Source organism: Hylobates moloch, unplaced genomic scaffold (assembly GCF_009828535.3).
Source record: "Hylobates moloch isolate HMO894 unplaced genomic scaffold, HMol_V3 SCAFFOLD_4, whole genome shotgun sequence".
In the NCBI taxonomy this organism is placed as follows: domain Eukaryota; kingdom Metazoa; phylum Chordata; class Mammalia; order Primates; family Hylobatidae; genus Hylobates; species Hylobates moloch.
Window position 1 is genome coordinate 40,121,633 of NW_026652279.1, and position 21,829 is coordinate 40,143,461.

Consider the following 21,829-nt stretch of genomic DNA (forward strand, 5'->3'; position numbering starts at 1 on the left):
TTTGTTGTTGTCTAATATACTTTATTTCTTTTTTTTTTGTTTTTTTTTTTTTTTTTTCTTTTTTTTGAGACAGAGTCTCGCTGTCGCCCCGGCTGGAGTGCAGTGGCGCGATCTCGGCTCACTGCAGTCTCCGCCCCCCGGGGTTCACGCCATTCTCCTGCCTCAGCCTCCCGAGTAGCTGGGACTACAGGCGCCCGCCATCTCGCCCGGCTAATTTTTTGTATTTTTAGTAGAGACGGGGTTTCACTGTGTTAGCCAGGATGGTCTCGATCTCTTGACCTTGTGATCCGCCCGCCTCGGCCTCCCAAAGTGCTGGGATTACAGGCGTGAGCCACCGCGCCCGGCAATATACTTTATTTCTAAAAAAACTGTTTTGGCCAGGTGAGGTAGCTCACACCTGTAATCTCAGCCCTTTGGGAGGCTGAGACGGGAGGGTCACTTGAGCTCAGGAGTTTGAGGCCAGCCTGGGCAACACGGCAAAACCCCATCTCTACTAAAAATACAAAAATTAGCCAGGCATGGTGGCGTACACCTGTAGTCCCAGCTACTTGGGAGGCTAAGCCAGGAGAATCGTTTGAACCCGGGAGGCAGATGTAGCAGTGAGCCGAGATTGCACAGCCTGGGTGACAGAGCAAGACTCCATCTCAATAAAAATGTTTTGCCTTAAAGTTTAATTTGACAGATATTAATAAAACTATGCCACTTCCTTCCTGTGTAAAACTATTGATCTGAGACCTTTTTTAAAAAATATGTAAGTATTTGAAGCTATAAATTTCCTTCTAAGCATTGACTTAGCTTCATCCCATGTTTTGGTTTGTTGTGCCTTTGTTTTTTTCAGTTAACAGTGTTTTCCAATTTTACTCATGATTTCTTCTATTTATTTATTTATTGAGACAGTATCACTGTGTTGCTCAAGCTGGAGTGCAGCGGCACAGTCACGGCTCACTGCAGCCTCGACCACTGTGGCTCAAGGGATCCTCTTACCTCAGCCTCCCGAGTAGCTGGAACCATGGGCTCTGGCTGTCATGCCCAGCTAATTTTTTTGTTTTTTTGTAGACACAGGGTTTTGCCATGTTGCTGAGACTGTGATTTCCTCTTTAACTATTGGTTATTTAGGAATGTGTTGCTTAATATCCACATATTTGTGAATTTCCCAAATTTTATTGATTTCTAATTTCATTCCATCGTGTTTGGAGAACACACTGCATAATTTCAATCCTTGTGATTCTTCTGCCTCAGCCTCCCAAGTAGCTGGGACTACGGGTGTGTGCCACCATGCCCAGCTAATTTTTTTTTTTTTCGTATTTTTAGTAGAGGCAGGATTTCACCATGTTGGCCAGGATGGTCTGGATCTCTTGACCTCGTGATCTGCCCTCCTTGGCCTCCCAGCGTGCTGGGATTACAGGCGTGAGCCACCGTGCCTGGCCTATTCAAAACATTTTCTATGTCCTTTTTTAAGTTTTGAATTTTTCTCCACAGAGGTATTAATTTTCTTTGTGAATTTCTAGGTACTTTCACATTTTTCATTGAGAGGTACTTATGTTTCTTTATTTTTTTATTTCTTGAGACAGAGTCTTGCTCTGTTGTCCAGGCTGGAGTGCAGTGGTGTGATCTCAGCTCACTGCAACCTCCACCTCCTGGGTTCAAGCGATTCTCCTTCCTCAGCCTCCCGAGTAGCTGGGATTACAGGCGTGTGCCACCATGCCCGGCTATTTTTTTTTTTTTTTTTTTTTTTTTTGTAGTTTTAGTAGAGATGGGGTTTCACCATGATGGTCAGGCTAGTCTCAATCTCCTGACCTCGTGATCCGCCCGCCTCGGCCTCCCAAAGTGCTGGGATTACAGGAGTGAGCCACCGCACCCGGCTCTTATGTTTTTTTATTACTGGTGTTCAGAAATGGTATTAATTTTGTAGGTTGATCATGTGGCTAGAAAATATGCTAACTTGTCATTCTAAAAGTTTGACTCTTTATTTTGTGAGTTTTGCAAGTTTATCATCTCACCTTCAAAAATCTGTTTTTATTTCTTCCTGTGCTAGTTTTTACACCTCTTATGATGTCTGGACCATTGTACCATATATATATATATATTTTCATTGTACTATATTAAAACTAGTGGTGACGGTAATTTCCCCTCAAATTAGGACTGAAAGTCCCCTTTTAAAAAACCCCAAATTCAGCCTGGGCAACAAGGCAAAACTCCGTCTCCACTAAAAATACAAAAATTAGCCAGACATGGTGGCACATGTCTGTAGTCTCAGCTACTCAGAAGGCTGAGGTGGGAGGATTGTTTGAGCCCAGGAGGCAGAGGCTGCAGTGAGCCAAGATGGTGCCACTGCACTCCAGCCTGGGTGACAGAGTGCTGTCTACAAAAAACAAACAAAAAAAAAACTAAAAATTGGAAACAAAATGTAAGTTTATAACTTTCTCTCATTAAAAGTGGATGATAGTGTACTCACTTCCCCAACACATATACTAAAATCGGAATGATACAGAGAGAAAAGTGGATGATGGTTTCTTTGGTTTCCTTGAAAAAAGTGTTTTTAAACTAGATAACCCGGCTGGGTGCGATGGTGCACTCCTGTATTCCTAGCACTTTGGAAGCCTGAGGCAGGTGGATGGTGTTAAGTCCAGGAGTTCGAGACCAGCCTGGGCAACATGGCAAAACCTCGTCTCTACAAAAAATACAAAAATTGGCCGGGCTCGGTGGCTCATGTCTGTAATCTCAGCACTTTGGGAGGTCAAGGCAGGTGGATCACTGGAGGTCAGGAGTTCAAGACCAGCCTGGGCAATGTGGTGAAACCCCATCTCTACTAAAAATACAAAAGTTAGCCAGGCATGGTGGCACACGCCTGTAATCCCAGCTACTCAGGAGGCTGAGGCAGGAGAATCACTTGAACCCCGGGAGGTGGAGGTTGCAGTGAGCCGAGATCCTGCCACTGCACTCCACCCTGGGTGACAGTGTGAGACTCTGAACTTTGGAGTCTCATCGGCCATGTAAGGGACTAGGCAGGCTTCTCAGGGAGAATTGTGGGGCTGATTACACAGTGCCCAGCTCTACTTGGAAACTCTTTTCGCAACATTTACATGGAAATCAGAGACACAGGCCCAGATGTTTGGGTTAAAATGAGACAAAGGAAAAAAAAAGTCATGTACAAGAGGCAAGAAGACCTCTTTTCTAAATGGTCCATATTTATTAGTACTCTGGCCAGAGAAATCCCAAGTCTACCATATTGGAGGTTTTCTGGAATTCCAGGCTATCTGTTAGACTGTAGGCTTCAAAGCCTTGGCTTGTTATACTGGGCCAGGTTTGTGCGGGAGATAGGCCTACAGCTGGACCAGCAAAGGTGCTGAGAGAGGAACCCTGTCCTCCTACCTGGTACTTCGTGGGTGAGAGATACTGATACAGACAGTGGAAAGAAGAACTGGCTATCTCATTCTCATCAGGAAGATTGTACAGTTGTATGATTTGGAATATGTCATAGGCATCAGAGTACAAAGCAGGAACCGAAGCCACCAGCCTCTCCCACTGAGTGTCTTGCATTTGGAAGTCACTTGTGGAACTCTCAGTGAAGGTAGAGTTCCATGCCCATTTGGAAGGGTCTAAGGGATGAGGTGGAAGGGAGCTGTAGAAATCTGAAATCACAGGAGAAAAAGCATGAGGACTAGGGGATGTTCTGGGGGAGGTGGGCACATTCTTCTTGGATGGAAGGATCTGGTTTCGTTGCTTGGCTGATTGCTGCTGCTGCCGCTGCTTCTTCAATTTGAATCGCCGGTTCCTGAACCAAACCTGGGAGTGGGGGAAGAGGGGAGATTGTGGTCTGTTATTGGAGGAGGCATTGGAGGTTTCTCCTGAGTGAAAACAGCCAGGTTATAATCTTCATGTCCTCTCTAATTCACCATGACACTGGGCTTTGCAAGAGCAGAGATGGGCATGACTGGAGTCAATAGGAGGGATGATGGAGATCAGGTCTGGGACCCCGGAAAGGAAGAAAGCGGGTGTGTTTCAGGGTTTGTGCTGGGGGTTCAGAGATAGGGTCCTGAACTCTAGAGAAGAGAGGCTAGTTCAGGGGTCTAGGATCTAGGGAGAGGTGAAGAATTTGAATTGAAGGATTTTTAAGGATTATTTTAGGAGGCCTCTCCTATAAGGAATACTCCAATAAAAATGTATGGCCAGTCACGGTGGCTCACACCTGTAATCCCAGCAATTTGAGAGTCTGAGGCGAGAGGATCACTTGAGCTCAGGAATTTGAGACCAGCCTGGGCAACATAGTGAAACCCCATCTCTAAAAAAAGAGAAAAAAGAAAAATGTCATGGGCTTTAGCAGGCTCAGAGGTTAGACGGAGTATTGTTTGTCAGTTGGTAGCATTATGAATAAACAGATTGCAGGGCTTTGCTTAAAAAGACTCTAAGGGAGGAGTCTGTCTGGATGAGCACCTTTCCACTATTTGAACTCTATAGTACAAATATTAAAAATAAGATTTCTGGAGTTTTCATTCTAGCAACACTATTTCTTATCTCTGTGGCCCAGTCACTTTGCCTCTGAACCTCATTTTTTCTCATTTTTCAAACTGCATGAGAGTGAGGCCAGTATTTGCAATGTCCCCAGTTTGATACCGTTTCAGTAGGTACTCAATTAATGAAATATTATTGTGGGGAAGGGGTGGAGGGTGGGGAATTTCCAGGCTGGATAGGTGAATGTGGCTTGGATGGGGGTACCAAGCACACCACAGGGGATCAGACCTTTACTGTTGACTCCGGTAGGTTGAGTCTCAAAGCTAGTTTCTCCTGAAGATTTCTATCTGGGAACATGGTCTGGCTAAACAGAGCTTCTAGCTCTTCATACTGTTGGTTGCTGAAAGAAGTACGTTGTTGATGCCTTCTCCGTATTGCTTCTGGGCAGAGATAAAGAAGGGGTGGTTACATTTACATTACCAATCTCTCCCCGCCACCAAAAAAACAAAAAACAAATCACCATGGTGAATCTCCCATGCCTTTCCTCCAACCAGGCTTAGGGTCCAGAAAATGCAGATCCCAGGTCTTGAGTCTGAATGGCTGAGCCCTGCGTAAGAGTGCTCTGTTCTCCACTGTCTGAGATTTTGTCTCTGTTAGGACATGAGTTACCTCTTCAATTTTCTGTGTACTCAGTCTGTTCACTCTGGAAACTGGCTCCCTTGAGTTTTAGTTTGCCCTGCCTGCACTGAAAAGTTTTCTGTTTTACTTTTATTCTCTGGTACTCAGTCTTTCTACCCTACCTAACCTCAGGACAGTGGACAGTAGCTTCTGTCTTCTCATCTTTTTCACACTTTTGTTATTCTAGAAACTAGTAATATTCTGTGCAAGAGCTAGCCAAAATTTTTTTTTAATTATGAAATAGATAAAACTAGGAATAAACCCTATGTCTTTGCATCTGAATATAACCCACTCTTCTAAATGGGTTTCCTGTCTTCATTTATTTGTTCAGGAATCCAGTCCATCTCATCTGGCAAATAGGCTCTTTCTTTCTTTCTTTCTTTCTTTCTTTCTTTCTTTCTTTCTTTCTTTCTTTCTTTCTTTCTTTCTTTCCTTCCTTCCTTCCTTCCTTCCTTCCTTCCTTCCTTCCTTCTTTCTTTCTTTCTTCTTTCTTTCTTCTTTCTTTCTTTCCTTTTCTTCTTCCTTCCTTTCTCTCTCTCTCTTTTTTTAGAGACAGGGTCTTGCTCTGTCTCTAAAAAAGACAGTGCCAGGCTGAATGCTGTGGCACGATCATTGTTCATTGTAACCTTGAACTCTTGAGCTCCTGCAATCCTCTGGCCTCATCCTCCTGAATAGCTAGGACTACAGGCACTATCACCACTCCTGGCTAATTAAAAAACTTTTTCTTTCATAGAGATGGGGTTTCCTTACATTGCTCAGGCTGATGTTGAACTCCTGGGCTCAAGTGATCCTCCTGCCTTGGCCTCCCAAAGTGGTGGGATTACAGATGTGAACCACCATGCCTGGTAGAGCTTTTTCTTTCTTGGGATTTCTGAGGCTCTATTCACTACTTTGGGGAAAAGAAATCAAATGTGGTCAGCACAATATGCTCACACCTGTAATCCCAGAACTTATGGGAGGCCAAGGTAAGAGCATCACGAGTGGAGGAGTTGGAGACCAGCCTGGGCAATGTAGGGAGACCCTGTCTCTATGAAAAATTAAAAAATTAGCTGGGCATGGTTGCATGCCCCTGTGGTCCCAACTATTCTTGAGGCTGAGGTGGGAGGATTGCTTGAGCCAGGAGGTTGAGGCTGTAGTGAACCATAATGGTGTCACCACATAATAACTATTCTTGAGGCTGAGGTGGGAGAATTGCCTGAGCCTGGGAGGTTGAGGCTGTAGTGAACCATAATTGTGTCACTGCACAATCATGTGTCAGCCTGGGTGACAGAGTGAGACCCTGTCTCAAAATAAAATAAAAATAAATATGTATAGAAGATTGAAAAAGTATAGTTTTTTAATGGCAATGAAAAAGAAAAGGGTTTTTTCTTTAAAAATGCAATTATCGGCCAGGCGTGGTGACTCACACCTGTAATCACAGCACTTTGGGAGGCTGAGGCAGGTGAATCACTTGAAGTCAGGAGTTCGAGACCATCCTGTCCAACATGGTGAAACCCCGCCTCGACTAAAACTACAAAAATTAGCCAGGCATAGTGGTGCATGCCTGTAATCCCAGCTACTAGGGAGGCTGAGGCACGAGAATTGCTTGAACCCAGGAGGTGGTGGTTGCAGTGAACCGAGATCATTCCATTGCACTCTGGCCTGGGTGACACAGCGAGATTCTGTCTCAAAAAAAAAAAAAAAAAAAAAATCCCGCAATTATCAAAATTTGGCCATGCACAGTGGCTCACAACTATAATCCCAGCACTTTGGGAGGCCAAGGCAGGAGAATTGCTTGAGGCCAGGAATTTAAGACCAGCCTGAGAAACATAATGAGACCCTGTCTCTACAGAAAATGTTTAAAAATTAGGTGGGCATGGTGGCACATGCCTGTGGTCCCAGCTATGGGAGGCAGAGGTGGGAGGATCACTTTAACCCACGTGGTCAAGGCTATAGTGAACTACTATCATGTCACTGCACTCCAGCATGGGCAACAGAGAGAGACCCTGGCTCTAGAAAAATAAATAAAATAAAAATAAAAGGAGGAAAGGTCCTCACTTGGACCTCCCTTCTTGTACTTAAAAGTCCATAATACCAACACTAAAATCAGGCAAAAATAAACACTATAGATAAAACTATAGGCTAATGCCACTTATGAACATAGATGAAAATAACCTATATAAAACATATTTAATCCCACTTTGAATGTACATATTTCTAAACTTATATTTTTTCAGTTCATATATATATGTGAAATCCAATATACTTAGAAATATTGATTTTTTTCTGCTCACATTTAATAAAATTATTCTACTCAAACTGCATTTACCTCAGATAGACATATCTTAAATATTCTGAGCCTGTTCTTTTAATTAAACAACATCGTTTTACCAGGCACTTATTTTTTACTTTCAAATAAGTAGTTTGTGATACAATATTTCTGGAATGTGTCTATGGAATACTGTTACTGGGAATTTTGTTCTAAGCCACAGGGAACTTATTTATATAATATTAAGATAACCGGGCCGGGCGTAGTGGCTCACGCCTGTAATCCCAGCACTTTGGGAGGCCGAGGCGGGCAGATCACGAGGTCAGGAGATCGAGACCATCCTGGCTAAAACGGTGAAACCCCGTCTCTACTAAAAATACAAAAAATTAGCCGGGCATAGTGGCGGGTGACTGTAGTCCCAGCTACTCGGGAGGCTGAGGCGGGAGAATGGCGTGAACCCGGGAGGCGGAGCTTGCAGTGAGCCGAGATTGCGCCACTGCACTCCAGCCTGGGCGACAGAGCAAGACTCCGTCTCAAAAAAAAAAAAAAAAAAAAAATTAAAAAAAAAAAAAAGATAACCACTTTCCCCCCACACTCATCCTATAGGGGTGCATTTGTGACTTCCACAACCTAACTACTTACTGTAAATTGTTTAAAAATAAGAACTTGATTTATTCATTTATTTTGAAAAGCAGTATGTACAAATAGTACAAAATTGAAACCATCCCTGTTCCCCAACCACCCAATTACTCTCTAGAGCTCTTCTGTTCAATACAGTAGCCACTGCTTCAAATGACTATTAATCATGGGAAATGTGGCTAGTTCCACTGAGGAGCTGATTTTTTTTTTTTTTTTACACAGTCTCCCTCGTCAGCCCAGGCTGGAGTGCAGTGCAGTGGCTTGATCACAGCTCACTGCAACTGCCATCTCCCTGGCTCAAGTGATTCTCCCACCTCAGCCTCCCAAGTAGCTGGGACTAGAGGTGCGCACGCCGTGCCTGGCTAATTTTTGTGTGTGTGTAGAGATGAGGTTTTGCTATCTTGTCCAGGCTGGTCTCAAACCCTTGGGCTCAAGTCATCCTCCCACCTCCACCTCCCAAAGTCCTAGAATTGCAGGTATGAACCACTGTGCCTGTAATTTTTAATTTTATTAAATGTTAATTTAAAATTAAAAACCGATAGTGCAATTATTGAGAAACTAGTATGCTTGGAACAACTTGGGTAGGTCAACTTTTTTCAACTGCGATTTTATGAAATCTAAATGCAGATCAAGTATTTCTCATGAAATATTTAGCATCTAGACTGAGATATGCGAAGTGTAAAGTATTCACTGGATTTCAAAGTCTTGCTATGAACAAAGAATGTAAAACATCTCATTGGATTATATTTTGTCTGCTTAACAAAATTGTTACATTTTATTAATATGTTGCATTCAATGTTATATATACATTGTTTAATTACCTATTAAAAGTAAAGTTAGAAGCTTTAAACTTACTATTTTGGCCAGGCATGGTGGCTCACACCTGTAATCCCAGCACTTTGGGCAGACCACCTGAGGTCAGGAGTTCAAGACCAGCCTAGCCAACATGGTGAAACCCCATCTCTACTAAAAATACAAAAATTAGCCTGGTGTGGTGGCATGTGCCTGTAAGCCCAGCTACTTGAGGCACGAAGAGTCGCTTGAACCCGGGAGGCAGAGGTTGCAGTGAGCTGAGATCATGCCATTGCACTCCTGGGTGACAAAGCAAGACTTGGCCTCAAAAAAGAAATAATAATAATAAACTTACTATCTACTTGTGTGTATCTAAACATGACATATAAAAGTAAATTAAATAAAAAACATATAGATGATAAAGGAAGCAGTGGGTTTTTAAGTGTGTTTTAGCTTTTTACATACTTTTGAATCATTAGCTTGCTTCTGTATTTATTCAAAATGTCACCCCTTGAAATAGGACTGTCTCTACTAAAAATACAAAAAATTAGCCAGGTGTGGTGGCACACTCAGCTACTCAGGAGGCTGAGGCAGGAGAATCACTTGAACCCAGGAGGTGGAGGTTGTGGTGAGCCGAGACCGCACCACTGCACTCCAGCCTGGGTGAAAAAGTGAGACTTCATCTCAAAAAAAAAAAAAAAATATATATATACACACACACACACACACACACACACACACACACACTTTTCTTTATAACTTAAAATTATAATTTATGAATATATAGAGAGTAGACTACAAAAATTATGAGAAACCTATTGTAATGACAACCTCAGAGAGGAGGTAGAATGGAACTGAGAAATGGTCAGGTACTTTTGTTTTATTTCCACTGTCTTAATTTATTTTGTTTATTTATTTTATTATTATTTTTAGAGATGAGGTCAGGCATTCGAGACCAGCTTGACCAATAGGGTGAAACCTCATCTCTACTAAAAATACAAAAATCAGCTGAGCATGGCGGTGTATGCCTGTAATCCCAGCTACTCAGTAGGCTGAGGCAGGGGAATCACCTGAACCCGGGAGGTGGAGGTTGCAGTGAGATAAGGTCTTGCTCTGTCTTAGGAGTTTGAGACCAGTCTGGACCACATGGTGAAATCTCGTCTCTACAAAAAAGGGTGTAGTGGCACGCACCTGTATTCCCAGCTACTCGGGAGGCTGAGGTGGGAGAATCAGTTGAACCTGGGAGATTGAGGCTGCAGTAAGCCGAGACCGTGCCACTGCATTCCAGCTTGGATAACAGAGTGAAACCTGTCTCAAAAAAAAAAAAAAGAAAAAGAAAAAGAAGGAAAGAAAGAAAGAAAGAAAGAAAGAAAGAAAGAAAGAAAGAAAGAAAGAAAGAAAGAAAGAAAGAAAGAAAGAAAGAAAGAAAGAAAGAAAGAAAGAAAGAAAGAAAGAAAAAGAAAAGAGAATATAAATTTGATTTTGGAAGGCCAGGTGCAGTGGCTTATGCCTGTAATTCCAGCACTTTGGGAGGCTGAGGCGGGCAGATCACGAGGTCTCGCTATGTTGTCCAGGCTGGTCTCTAACACCTGGGCTAAAGGGATCCTCCTGCCTCAGCCTTCACAGTAGCTGGGACTAAAGGTGCACCACCGTACCCAGCTCATCAACCTCCTGATTCTATTCCAGGAAAACCCATCTCAATCAAATATGACGAACATATAAGATATTTAGTCCTAGATTTAGGTCTGTTATATTCACACCTGGTAACTACCCTCTTGGGGAAGGACAAGTAGGCTCCCTGAGAAGAGAGACAGACTACAGAGTGGGCACAGGGGAACACTGCTTGCTGGAACTGGCTTGGTCCTGTGGTATCAAGGACACACTGGAATCACTCATGCTGATTAAAGTATGTGGCTGAGGAGTCGCAAAGGATACCCTATTCATCAGAGTACTGTGGAAATAAACATTATATACTTGAAAGCATTTTCAGTCAGCCTTGGCTAAAAAGAAAATTAAAGAAACTATAGATCAGTTTGGTATCAGATAAGGAAAAGTAAAAAGCCTGGAGCCAGGATATACTTTGAGTTACAAATACTTCAATAATTGTAAATGCAGAGCTAAGTTAATTTTTAGGGCAATGTGATAAGGAAGATTAAGTCAAGGAAACATCATATATGGACAACTACCAGTGACATCCCGGGAAAACTCACATCCATGTGGGGCACATTTCTTCCAGAAATTTAAATGTATACATGCTGTCTTCTGAAAACATTGATCTATGTCTTACTCAGTTAGCTCAAGGAGTCCATAATATGCAAGTTGCACTGTGGAAAAGTTTTAACCAGTAATCTTGATATATGTTCAATAGTAGAAATTTTGCTTTTAAAACTATACTTTTCAGGCCGGGCATGGTGGCTCATGCCTTCAATCCCAGCACTTTGGGAGGCCGAGGCAGGTGGATCATGAGGTCAGAAGATCAAGACCATCCTGTCTAACATGGTGAAACCCCATCTCTACCAAAAATAAAAAAAAAAAATAGCCGGGTGTGGTGGTGGGTGCCTGTAGTCCCAGCTACTCAGGAGGCTGAGGCAGGAGAATGGCATGAACCCGGGAGGCAAAACTTGCAGTGAGCTGAGATCACGCCACTGCCCTCCAGCCTGGGCAACACAGCAAGACTCCATCTCAAAAAGAAAAAAAAAAAAGATAAAACTATACTTTTCTAGGAATGTGATTATGAACCCATTACCCAAACTCTTCACCTCAATTTCTTCTTTAAAATTTTTTAATTTTTTTTTTTTTTGAGACAGAGTCTCGCTCCTTTGCCCAGGCCGGACTGCAGTGGCATGATCTTGGCTCACTGCAAGCTCCACCTCCCAGGTTCATGCCATTCTCCTGCCTCAGCCTCTCGAGTAGCTGAGATTACAGGCGCCCGCTGTCACACTCGGCTAAATTTTTTGTATTTTTAGTAGAGACGGAGTTTCACCGTGTTAGCCAGGATGGTCTCAATCTCCTGACCTCGTGATCCACCCGCCTCAGCCTCCCAAAGTGCTGGGATTACAGGCATGAGCCACTGCACCTGGCCAAAATGTTTTAATTTTTTAAATACAGATGGGGTCTCGCTATGTTGCCCAGGCTAATCTCAAACTCCTTGGCTCAAGTGATCCTCCCACCTCAGCCTCCCAAAGTGCTGGAATTACAGGTGGAAGCCACCACACCTAGCCCACCTCAGTTTCATCAAGCATAAAAGGGGCATGTGGCCAGATGCGGTGGCTCACACCTGTAATCCCAGCACTTCAGGAGGCTGAGGTGGGCGGATCACCTGAGGTTGGGAGTTCGAGACTAGCCTGACCAACATGGAGAAACCCCATCTCTACTAAAAATACAAAATTAGCCAGGCGTGGTGGCGCATGCCTGTAATCCCAGCTACTCCAGAGGCTGAGGCAGGAGAATCGCTTGAACCTGGGAGGCAGGAGGTTGCAGTGAGCCGAGATTGTGCCATTGCACTCCAGCCTGGGCAACAAGAGCGAAACTCTGTCTCAAAAAAAAAAAAAAAAAAAAAAGTGGGGTAGGGGGAATGTTAAGAGTATGTACTTTAGGCCAGGTGTGGCGGCTCACACCTGTAATTCCAGCACTTTGGGAGGCCAAGGCAAGCGGATAGCTTGAAGTCAGAAGTTTGAGACCAGTCTGGCCAACATGGTGAAACCCTGTCTCTACCATAAATACAAAAATTAGCCAAATATGGCGGCAAGCACCTGTAATCCCAGCTACTCAAAAGGCGGAGGTAGGAGAATTGCTTGAACCCCGGCAGGCAGAAGTTGCAGTGAGCTGAGATTGCGCTACTGCACTCCAGCCTGGGCGACAGAGTGAGACCTTGCCACACGCACAAAAATGAATATCTACTTTATAATAGGGTTTGTAAATTTTTTACATGAATGTATTAATGTAAGGCACTAATTATATTGATTTATTAATGTAAAGGCATTAATACACTAGAATAATGTGTGGTACATTGTATGCACAACATACCTCTCTTTTGTAAATTAATTTTATTTTAGTTTGGAGTATGTCACTGAAAATGAAGTATTTTCACTTAAAGATATAAGATATTGAGCGTAGGCTGTATAACTTCATCAAATTTCTGATAATTAACTCACTGCTTATGACCCTACTGATCTTACAATATAGTTAACCTCCTCTGCGTATCAACTATGAGTTAGGAAAATATTACTAAAACATGGACATAGTTTCATAGAAAACAAATTTTAAAAACTAATTTTTATTTTGCAATGTAATGTGACATGTAAAATATACTTTTCTGGCCAGGCGTGGTGGCTCATGCCTGTAATCCCAGCACTTTGGGAGGTCAAGGCGGGCGGGCAGATCACTTGAGGTCAGGAGTTCAAGACAAGCCTGGTCAACATGGTGAAACCCTGTCTCTACTAAAAATACAAAAAATTAGCTGGTGTGGTGGCGTGCACCTGTAATCCCAGCTACTCGGGAGGCTGAGGCAGGAGAATCGCTTGAACCCAGAAGGTGGAGGTTGCAGTGAGCCAAGACTGTGCCACTGCACTCCAGCCTGGGTGAAAAAGTGAGTCCATTTCAAAATATATATATATATATATATGTACGTGTATATATACATATATACACACACACACACACTTTATAACTCAAAATTATAATTTATGAATATATAGAGAGTAGACTACAGAAATTGTGAGAAACCTATTGTAATGACAACCTCAGAGAGGAGGTAGGATGGAACTGATAGAAATGGTCATTAAGTACTTTTGTCTTATCTCCATTATCTTAATTTATTTTATTTATTTTATTGTTATTTTTAGAGACAAGGTTTTGCTTTGTCTTAGGAGTTTGAAACCAGTCTGGACCACATGGTGAAATCTCATCTCTACAAAAAAGGGTGTAGTGGCATGCACCTGTAGTCCCAGCTACTCGGGAGGCTGAGGTGGGAGAAAGAAAGAAAGAAAGAAAGAAAGAAAGAAAGAAAGAAAGAAAGAAAAAGAAAGAGAATATAAATTTGAGTTTGGAAGGTCAGGCGTGGTGGCTCATGCCTGTAATCTCAGCACTTTGGGAGGCCGAGGTGGGCAGATCACAAGGTCAGGCATTTGAGATCAGCCTGACCAACATAGTGAAATCCCGTCTCTACTAAAAATACAAAAATTGGCTGGGCGTGGTGGCATGCGCCTGTAATCCTAGCTACTTGGTAGGCTGAGACAGGGGAATCACTTGAACTCAGGAGGCAGAGGTTGCAGTGAGTTGAGATCGTACTATTGCACTCCAGCCTGGGCGACAGAGGAAGACTCCATTTCAGAAAAAAATAAATAAATAAATAGAGTTTGGAAATAGACACACTTCAGCCACTGGACCATCCAAACCACTACAGTCTCAGGGAACACATATGTCCATTATTATTAGAAAATTTGGGTTGGGCACTGTTCTTGACATCAGTAATTTCAGCATTTAGGGAGGCAGAGCATTCAGCTTGACCTCAGGAGTCCGTACCAGCCTGGACAACATAGTGAGATGCCCATCCTCCACAAAAAGGAAAAAAAAAAAGGAGAAAATTTGGCAAAACATTAATGTCTGTTTACATGGAGAGTCTCAGTTTTCACATTTATAAAATAAAAAAGAATAGCTTTATTTTATTGAGTCACTTCACAGATTATGTACAATGAGACCTTATTTTCCTCTTCCTTTTCTCTTTGTCCTACATTTATTTCATTTATTTCCAACCGCACTTTTTTTTTTTTTAATGTTTGAGACAGAGTCTCACCAGAACGCCCAGGCTAGAGTGCAATGGCTCAATCTCAGCTCACTGCAACCTCCACTCCACAGGTTCAAGCGATTCTCCTGCCTCAGCCTCCCAAGTAGCTAAGACTACAGGCGTTCACCACCATGCTGGCTAATTTTTTTACTTTTATTAGAGACGGGGTTTCACCATATCGGCCATACTGGTCTCAAACTCCTGCCCTCAAGTGATCCGCCCACCTCGGCCTCCCAAAGTGCTGGGATTACAGGCATGAGGCACTGTGCCCCTCGGCCTCCCAAAGTGCTGGGATTACAGGCATGAGGCACTGTGCCTGACCCAACCACATCTTCTTAATTGAGCCAGAGGCTGACACTCTGAAGTGATGATGCCCCCGCCTCAAGAGGCCGTGCATGCTTCTGTGCTCGCTCTCATGCCTGCCCTCTCTCTCTCACCCACTCTCTCTCCCTCCAAGCCTGGACTAGCCTGCTAGAGGATGACAGACTATAGCAAAAAGAGCTCATATTCTGCAACCTAGGCTACTTTAAATGAGTTTACAGCTAGTCAACCCTCAAGCATGCAAGAGATGCCAGCCAAGATCAGAACTGGCCAGCTGGCTTGTAGATTTTTTTTTTTTTTGAAATGGAGTCTCTCTCTGTCACCAGGCTGGAGTGCAATGGCATGATCTTGGCTCACTGCAATCTCTGCCTCCCGGGTTTAAGAGATTCTCCTGCCACAGCCTCCCAAGTAGCTGGGACTACAGGCACGTGCCACCATGCTCAGCTAATTTTTGTATTATTAGTAGAGATGGGGTTTCACCATGTTGGCCAGGATGGTCTCAATCTCTTAACCCCGTGATCCGCCTGCCTTGGCCTCCCAAAGTGCTGAGATTACAGGCGTGAGCTACTGCACCTGGCCTGGCTTGTAGATTGACAAACAACAACAAATGCTTATTTTTTTAAAACCACTGAAATTGTATGAAACAGCAATGACTAATTTGTACGTACATTTGGTCTTCAAACATATCAATTTTCTGAACTTTCTTCTGTTCTCTCAGTTCTCACCACGTTCCTGCAGCCTGTATTTCCACATTACCATTCTGCTGGGGATTTTCTGCAAAATTCTTAGCCATGTACTGTGTGAGGTGTAAGGAATAACAATTCTATTTGGTATGTAACATATTCTTCCACATCTCCTAAATCTGGGGTCCCTAATCCCTGGGCCACAAACCGGTATGGTTCCATGGCCTGTTAGGAATTGGGCTGCACAGCAGGAGGTGAGCGGCGAAGGAGTCAGCGAAGCTTCATCTGTATTTACAGTCGCTCCCCATAGCTCACATTATTGCCAGAGCTCCACCTCCTGTCAGATCAGCTGGTAGCATTAGATTCTCACTGGAGCATGAAGCCTACTGTGAACTGCACAAGTGAGGGAGGGATCTAAGTTGCGTGCTCATTATGAGAATCTAATGCCTGGTGATCTGTCACTGTCTCCCATCACCCACAGATGGGAGCATCTGGTTACAGGAAAACAAGCTCAGGTCTCCCACTGATTCTAAATTATAGTGAGTTGTGTAATTATTTCATTATATATTACAATGTAATAATAATAGAAATAAAATGTGCAATAAATGTAATGTCCTTGGATCATCCCAAAACCACCCCCCTAACCAGTCCTTGGAAAAACCGTCTTCCACAAAACAAGTCCCAGGTGCCAAAAAGGTTGGAGACTGCTGCCCCGAATGCTTCTGGAAAGAGCTTTTCACATCTTTCAGTAAATATATATATTTTATAAGATGGGGTCTCACTATATTGCCCAGGGTGGTCTTGGAACTGGGCTCAAGTGATCCTTCCACCTTGGCCTCCCAAAGTGCTGGGATTACAGGTGTGAGCCACCACGCCTGGCCTCTTTCAGTAAATATTTATTCGGCACCCACTGTATGCATGCTGCAATGCTAAGTTCAACAGTAGATGAAAGGATGAGTATGAAACAGCATGCTGGGATAGCACAAGGCATCACAGTGCTTCAAGTACTAGATAACTTTGTACTAAAAATAAGTAATCATGATCAGAATTTGTATGTTCTTCTCTCCCAGAGCAATGCAAAGTTGTTTTGTTTTTAAGGAAACCAAACAGGTTAGACTGCCTTCTAACAAAACTTCCCCTAAATAGGTAATATGTGGAGCACTTTGGTATTGGTGCCAAAAAAGCAAATTTAGCAGTGGGGCACAGTGGCTCATGCCCGTAATCCCAGCACTTTGGAAGGCCAAGGCGCATGGATCACCCAAGGTCAGGAGTTCAAGACCATCCAGCCTGATCAACATGGTGAAACCCTGTCTCTACTAAAAATACAAAAATAAGCTGGGTGTGGTAGTGCCTGCCTATAATCCTAGCTATTTGGGAGGCTGAGGCAGGAGAATTGCTTGATCCTGGGAGGTGTAGGTTGCAGTGATCCGAGATCGTGCCATTGCACTGCAGCCTGGGCAACAAGAACAAAACTCCATCTTTAAAAAAAAAAAAAAAAACAATAACAATAATAAAAATATTAAGCTGGCCAGGCGTGGTGGCTCACTCCTGTAATCCCAGGACTTTAGGAAGCAGAGGCAGGCAGATCACAAGGTCAGGAGCTAGCTGGGCGTGGTGGCTCACGCCTATAATCCCAGTACTTTGAGAGGCCAAGGCGGGTGGATCACCAGAGGTCGGGAGATGGAGACCATCCTGGCTAACACGGTGAAACCCTGTCTCTACTAAAAATACAAAAAAATTAGCCAGGCATGGTGCCACATGCCTGTAATCATGGCTGCTCGGGAGGCTGAGGCAGGAGAATTGTTTGAACCTGGGAGATGGAGGTTGCAGTGAGCTGAGATCACACCATTGCACTCCAGCCTGGGCAACGAGAGCAGAAACTCCATCTCAAAAACAAACAAACAAACAAACTCCAAAGGTCAGGAGTTTGAGACCAGCCTGGCCAATATGGTGAAACCCCATCTCTACTAAAAATACAAAAAAAAAAAAAAATTAGCCGGGCATAGTGGTGCATGCCTGTAGTCCCAGCTACTTGGGAGGCTGAGACAGAAGAATCACTTGAACCTGGGAGGTGGAGTTTGCAATGAGCCAAGATTGTGACATTGCACTCCAGCCTGGATGACAGAGCAAGACTCCGTCTCAAAAAAAAAAAATAAAAATAATAATAATAATATTAAGCCTTCCCATTTATGCACATGGAGTGTCTTTCCATTTGTGTCTTTAATTTATTTCAGCAACATTTTATAGTTTTCAATGCACAAGTCTTTCACATCCTTGGTTAAGTTTATTTCTTAGTACTTTATTATTTTTGATGCTATTGTAAATGAAGTTATTTTTATAACTTTCTTTTCTGATTGTTTATTATTAGTGTATAGAAAAATCAGATTTTTATACGATTTTACATATATTTTTAAAGGTAAACATTGTAGGCCGGGCACGGTGGCTCACGCTTGTAATCCCAGCACTTTGGGAGGCCAAGGCGGGCGGATCACGAGGTCAGGAGATCGAGACCATGGTGAAACCCCGTCTCTACTAAAAATACAAAAAATTAGCCGGGCGTGGTGGCGGGCGCCTGTAGTCCCAGCTACTCGGAGAGGCTGAGGCAGGAGAATGGCGTGAACCCAGGAGGCGGAGCTTGCAGTGAGCCGAGATTGCGCCACTGCACTCCAGCCTGGGCGACAGAGCAAGACTCCGTCTCAAAAAAAAAAAAAAAAAAAGTAAACATTGTATACAAACAATGTTTGGAAAATCTCCAGCATAAAATATCAAATAACAAATATATATTTCAGAACAATTCACTCAGATCCACCTTATATAAATCAATATCTTTATACATGTATACACTACTACTCTGAATAATGAGGTTGTTTTTTTTTTTTAATTTTCCCTCCATATTGGGCCACAATTTACCTGCCTTGGAAAAGGAGATTTCTCAATTTCTATCTCTCTATGCTTCAGATCTTTTCTCCTAGAAAAACATGCTCACTTGCTCTATATATTATATTCTTAGCTAATCTCTCATAATTTGAATCAACCATGGGCCAAAGGCCCATTTGATTTGAAATGTATTTCTCCTTTTATGATAGGGAGACTTTTTGAATAGATTTTTAAAAACAATCAATAGCTGCCTTAAAACAAATGCAAAATCCAATTATAGGGCCACATGAGAAGGGGGCAGTAGAAAGGGAAAGAGGAGAAAGGATGATACTCACTGGGACCAGCTGGATCCTGTGGTGGTATCACCTTCATGTTGGAATAATTCCTGTTGATGAAAGGGTCTGGCTGGGGATTCTCTGGGGCCATTCTGTTCATCGTGGTTTCTGAAATCTGAGATGGAAGGCCTATGAGATAGGGAATGCTGATGAAGAATTCATTCACTGGATAGCAATGTTTTCAAGGAGCCTGGGCTTGCTGTATGACCTCTGGCAAGTGAGGTTAACCCCCAATTCCTCTACCTCAGCTGGAAAATGATTCATATCTTATACCATAGAGAAATACTCTAGCTGTACTTGTCAAAAATGAAACTTTAGAAATAACAAAAGAAATTCTGTGTCAATATCTTCGTGACTCAAAGTAGAGGGATATTTCTTTGATGAGATTGTTGAAGTGCAATCTATACACGAAAAGATAGAGATCAAATGACCACAGATTTCTCATCAGAAACAAAGACAGTTCTTTTAGCACTTCAAAGATTTTGTTCCACTGTCAACTTAGATTCTTTTTTACACCACTTGCCATCACTCCCAATCAACTCAGATTCCATATCCAGGGAAAATATCTTTCAGGAAAGAAGGTGAAATGAAGACATTCTCAGAACTATGAGAATCTGTGGCCAGTAGTCCTGTTCTGTGGAGTATTAAAGAAAGCTCTTCCTAAGAGGGAAAATTGGAACTTCAAGAATAAAGGAAAAGCCACACATATGGTAAATATCTGGTTACATATAATAGGTCTTAAATTTTTAAAAGCTATTTGGAATATATATGAATATTGAAAGCAAAAATTACCATATTGTTTATTGGTTTTGTTTTGTTTACTTTTAATTTTGAACTGATTTCAGATTCACAAGAAATTGCAAAATAATATATATGGTTAAGGTGCTACACACACTTCAGCTAGCCTCCCTCAATGGTGACATCTTGCATGTTATTTTACTTTTTCACTCTTATTCTATAACAAATGTACAGGGGAATAAATTTAGAAGAGCTTATTAATTCATAAACCAATATTTTGCAAATGAACAGTATGTAATGTTACAAAATCCTGCATGGGTAAAAGATCCACTCAAAGTTCAATGTAGAACAATGGATTTTAACGTGACAGAATTTGAAAAGTTCATTCATATGATTTCAAATTTTACATTGCAGGCCGGGCATGGTGGCTCACGCCTGTAATCCCAGCACTTTGGAAGGCTGAGGAGGGTGAATTACTTGAGGTCAGGAGTTCAACACCAGCCTGACCAACATGGTAAAGCCCCATCTCTACTAAGAATATGAAAATTAGCTGGGCGTGGTGGCACGCAACTGTAGTCCCAGCTACTAGGGAGGCTGAGGCAGAAGAATCGCTTGAACCCGGGAGGCAGAGGTTGCAGTGAGCCGAGATCATGCCACTGCACTCCAGCTTAGGCGACAGAGCGAGACTCCGTCTCAAAAAAAAAAAAAAAAAAAAAAAAAAAATTTTCACATTGCAAGTCATCTTTAAGAAACTGCTACTTGTAGGCCGGGCACGGTGGCTCAAGCCTGTAATCCCAGCACTTTGGGAGGCCGAGGCGGGTGGATCACGAGGTCAGGAGATCGAGACCATCCTGGCTAACACGGTGAAACCCCGTCTCTACTAAAAAATACAAAAAAATTAGCCGGGCGTGTTGGCGGGCGCCTGTGGTCCCACCTACTCCGGAGGCTGAGGCAGGAGAATGGCGTGAACCCAGGAGGTGGAGGTTGCGGTAAGCCGAGATCGCGCCACCGCACTCCAGCCTGGGGGACAGAGAAAGACTCCGTCTCAAAAAAAAAAAAAAAAGAAACTGCTACTTGTTGAGTTTGTGTTGTAGTTTCAAAGAATATCCACAATTATTTCAAAGGCTATAAGAATACTCCTTTTTCTAGCATCATATCTGTATGAGGTCAGATTTTCTTCTTACACTTCAACAGAGTAATGCATCAGAAAAGGTGACTGCAAAAGCAGAAGAGAATTCTACCATCTTCCATTAAGCCCTAAAGTACTAAAATGTAAAACAATGCCATTGGTCTCACAATTTTTTTGTGTGTGGAAAATATAGTTAACACATAATGCATTTATCATTTTATTTTGAAAGGAATGAATAAATATATTTTAATCTCAGTTTTCACTTTGAATATGGTAAATATCTAGGTATGTTCTATAGAAACAAAAGTTCTTTGGAGTCCTCAACAATTTTTAAGAATATAAAGAGGTTCTGAGACCAAAATATTTGAACAGCAATAACAACAGATGGCCTAAGGCTTGGCATTTAATTGAAAAGAAATTAAACGTCACTAAGCATCTGTTCTTCAGTACAACCCTAAGAGTAAATAAATGATGCAGTAACATTCAGTAGCAACATTAGGATACTATCAGACATCCAAGTGCTTCATATACATGATTCATGTGATCCTTGACAAACACATGGGGTAATGGACAATTATTATCAACCTCTTAAAGATGAAGAGACATGAGATCTAAAAGTTTGGCCAGGTAGAGGAGAAGCATAGCTGGGAATGAATCAGGTCTTACTGACTCTTGTACACATAGTCTAAACCCTGGCCCACTTTCCTGGGATGGGTATTGAAAGTCTGCAGCTTAAACTAGCATATTAAAGAAACAAAGAAGCAAACGATTCAACTGGTCTACAGTGCTTTCCCTGATTGAGGCTATCAAGAGCATAAGGCAGAATTGCCACTAGCAGAACCACATTTACTCAGCAAATTTTTATTGCCTGCCTCCTACAAATGGGCACTTATGTAGGTCTGTGGATTCTGCAATGAACAAAGTACACAAAAATATTTGCTATAATAGAGTTTACATTCTAATTAAGGATTTCCAAAGGCCTGGCTAACACAGATGGGGAAAGTTTGGGAGCCCTGCAGAACAGACAACCACACTCAGTAAGGAGTCTCACATTCTCTCCCTGATTTTCATGAGGTGAATAGTCAGTCTTTCTGACCTTCCTTCTGTCCCCAACCATCTATATCATGTCCCTCTAATGTGAATGGGCTGAGT

The 21,829-nt window shown here is 42.5% G+C and overlaps 1 protein-coding gene across 1 annotated transcript; it reads right to left on the bottom strand.

Annotated features, from left to right (window-relative positions):
- Positions 1-3,192: 3,192 nt before the first annotated feature.
- On the bottom strand, positions 3,193-18,910 carry ARGFX (arginine-fifty homeobox). The gene is made up of 4 exons (XM_032151187.1): positions 18,811-18,910; positions 10,001-10,117; positions 4,741-4,889; positions 3,193-3,786 (listed from the first exon to the last, which is right to left on the bottom strand). The coding sequence occupies exons 1-4, from the start codon at positions 18,908-18,910 to the stop codon at positions 3,193-3,195; spliced, it is 960 nt and encodes a 319-aa protein (XP_032007078.1).
- Positions 18,911-21,829: the final 2,919 nt, after the last annotated feature.

Coding starts and splice junctions, on each gene's coding strand:
- ARGFX (XM_032151187.1), bottom strand. CDS start 18,910: ATGAACAGAATGGCCCCAGAGAATCCCCAGCCAGACCCTTTCATCAAC. Junction 4,890..10,000: donor CCGAGTAGCTGGGAATACAG/GTGCGTGCCACT, acceptor TCTGCCCAGAAG/CAATACGGAGAAGGCATCAA. Junction 3,787..4,740: donor TACCGGAGTCAACAGTAAAG/GTCTGATCCCCT, acceptor CCCCACTCCCAG/GTTTGGTTCAGGAACCGGCG.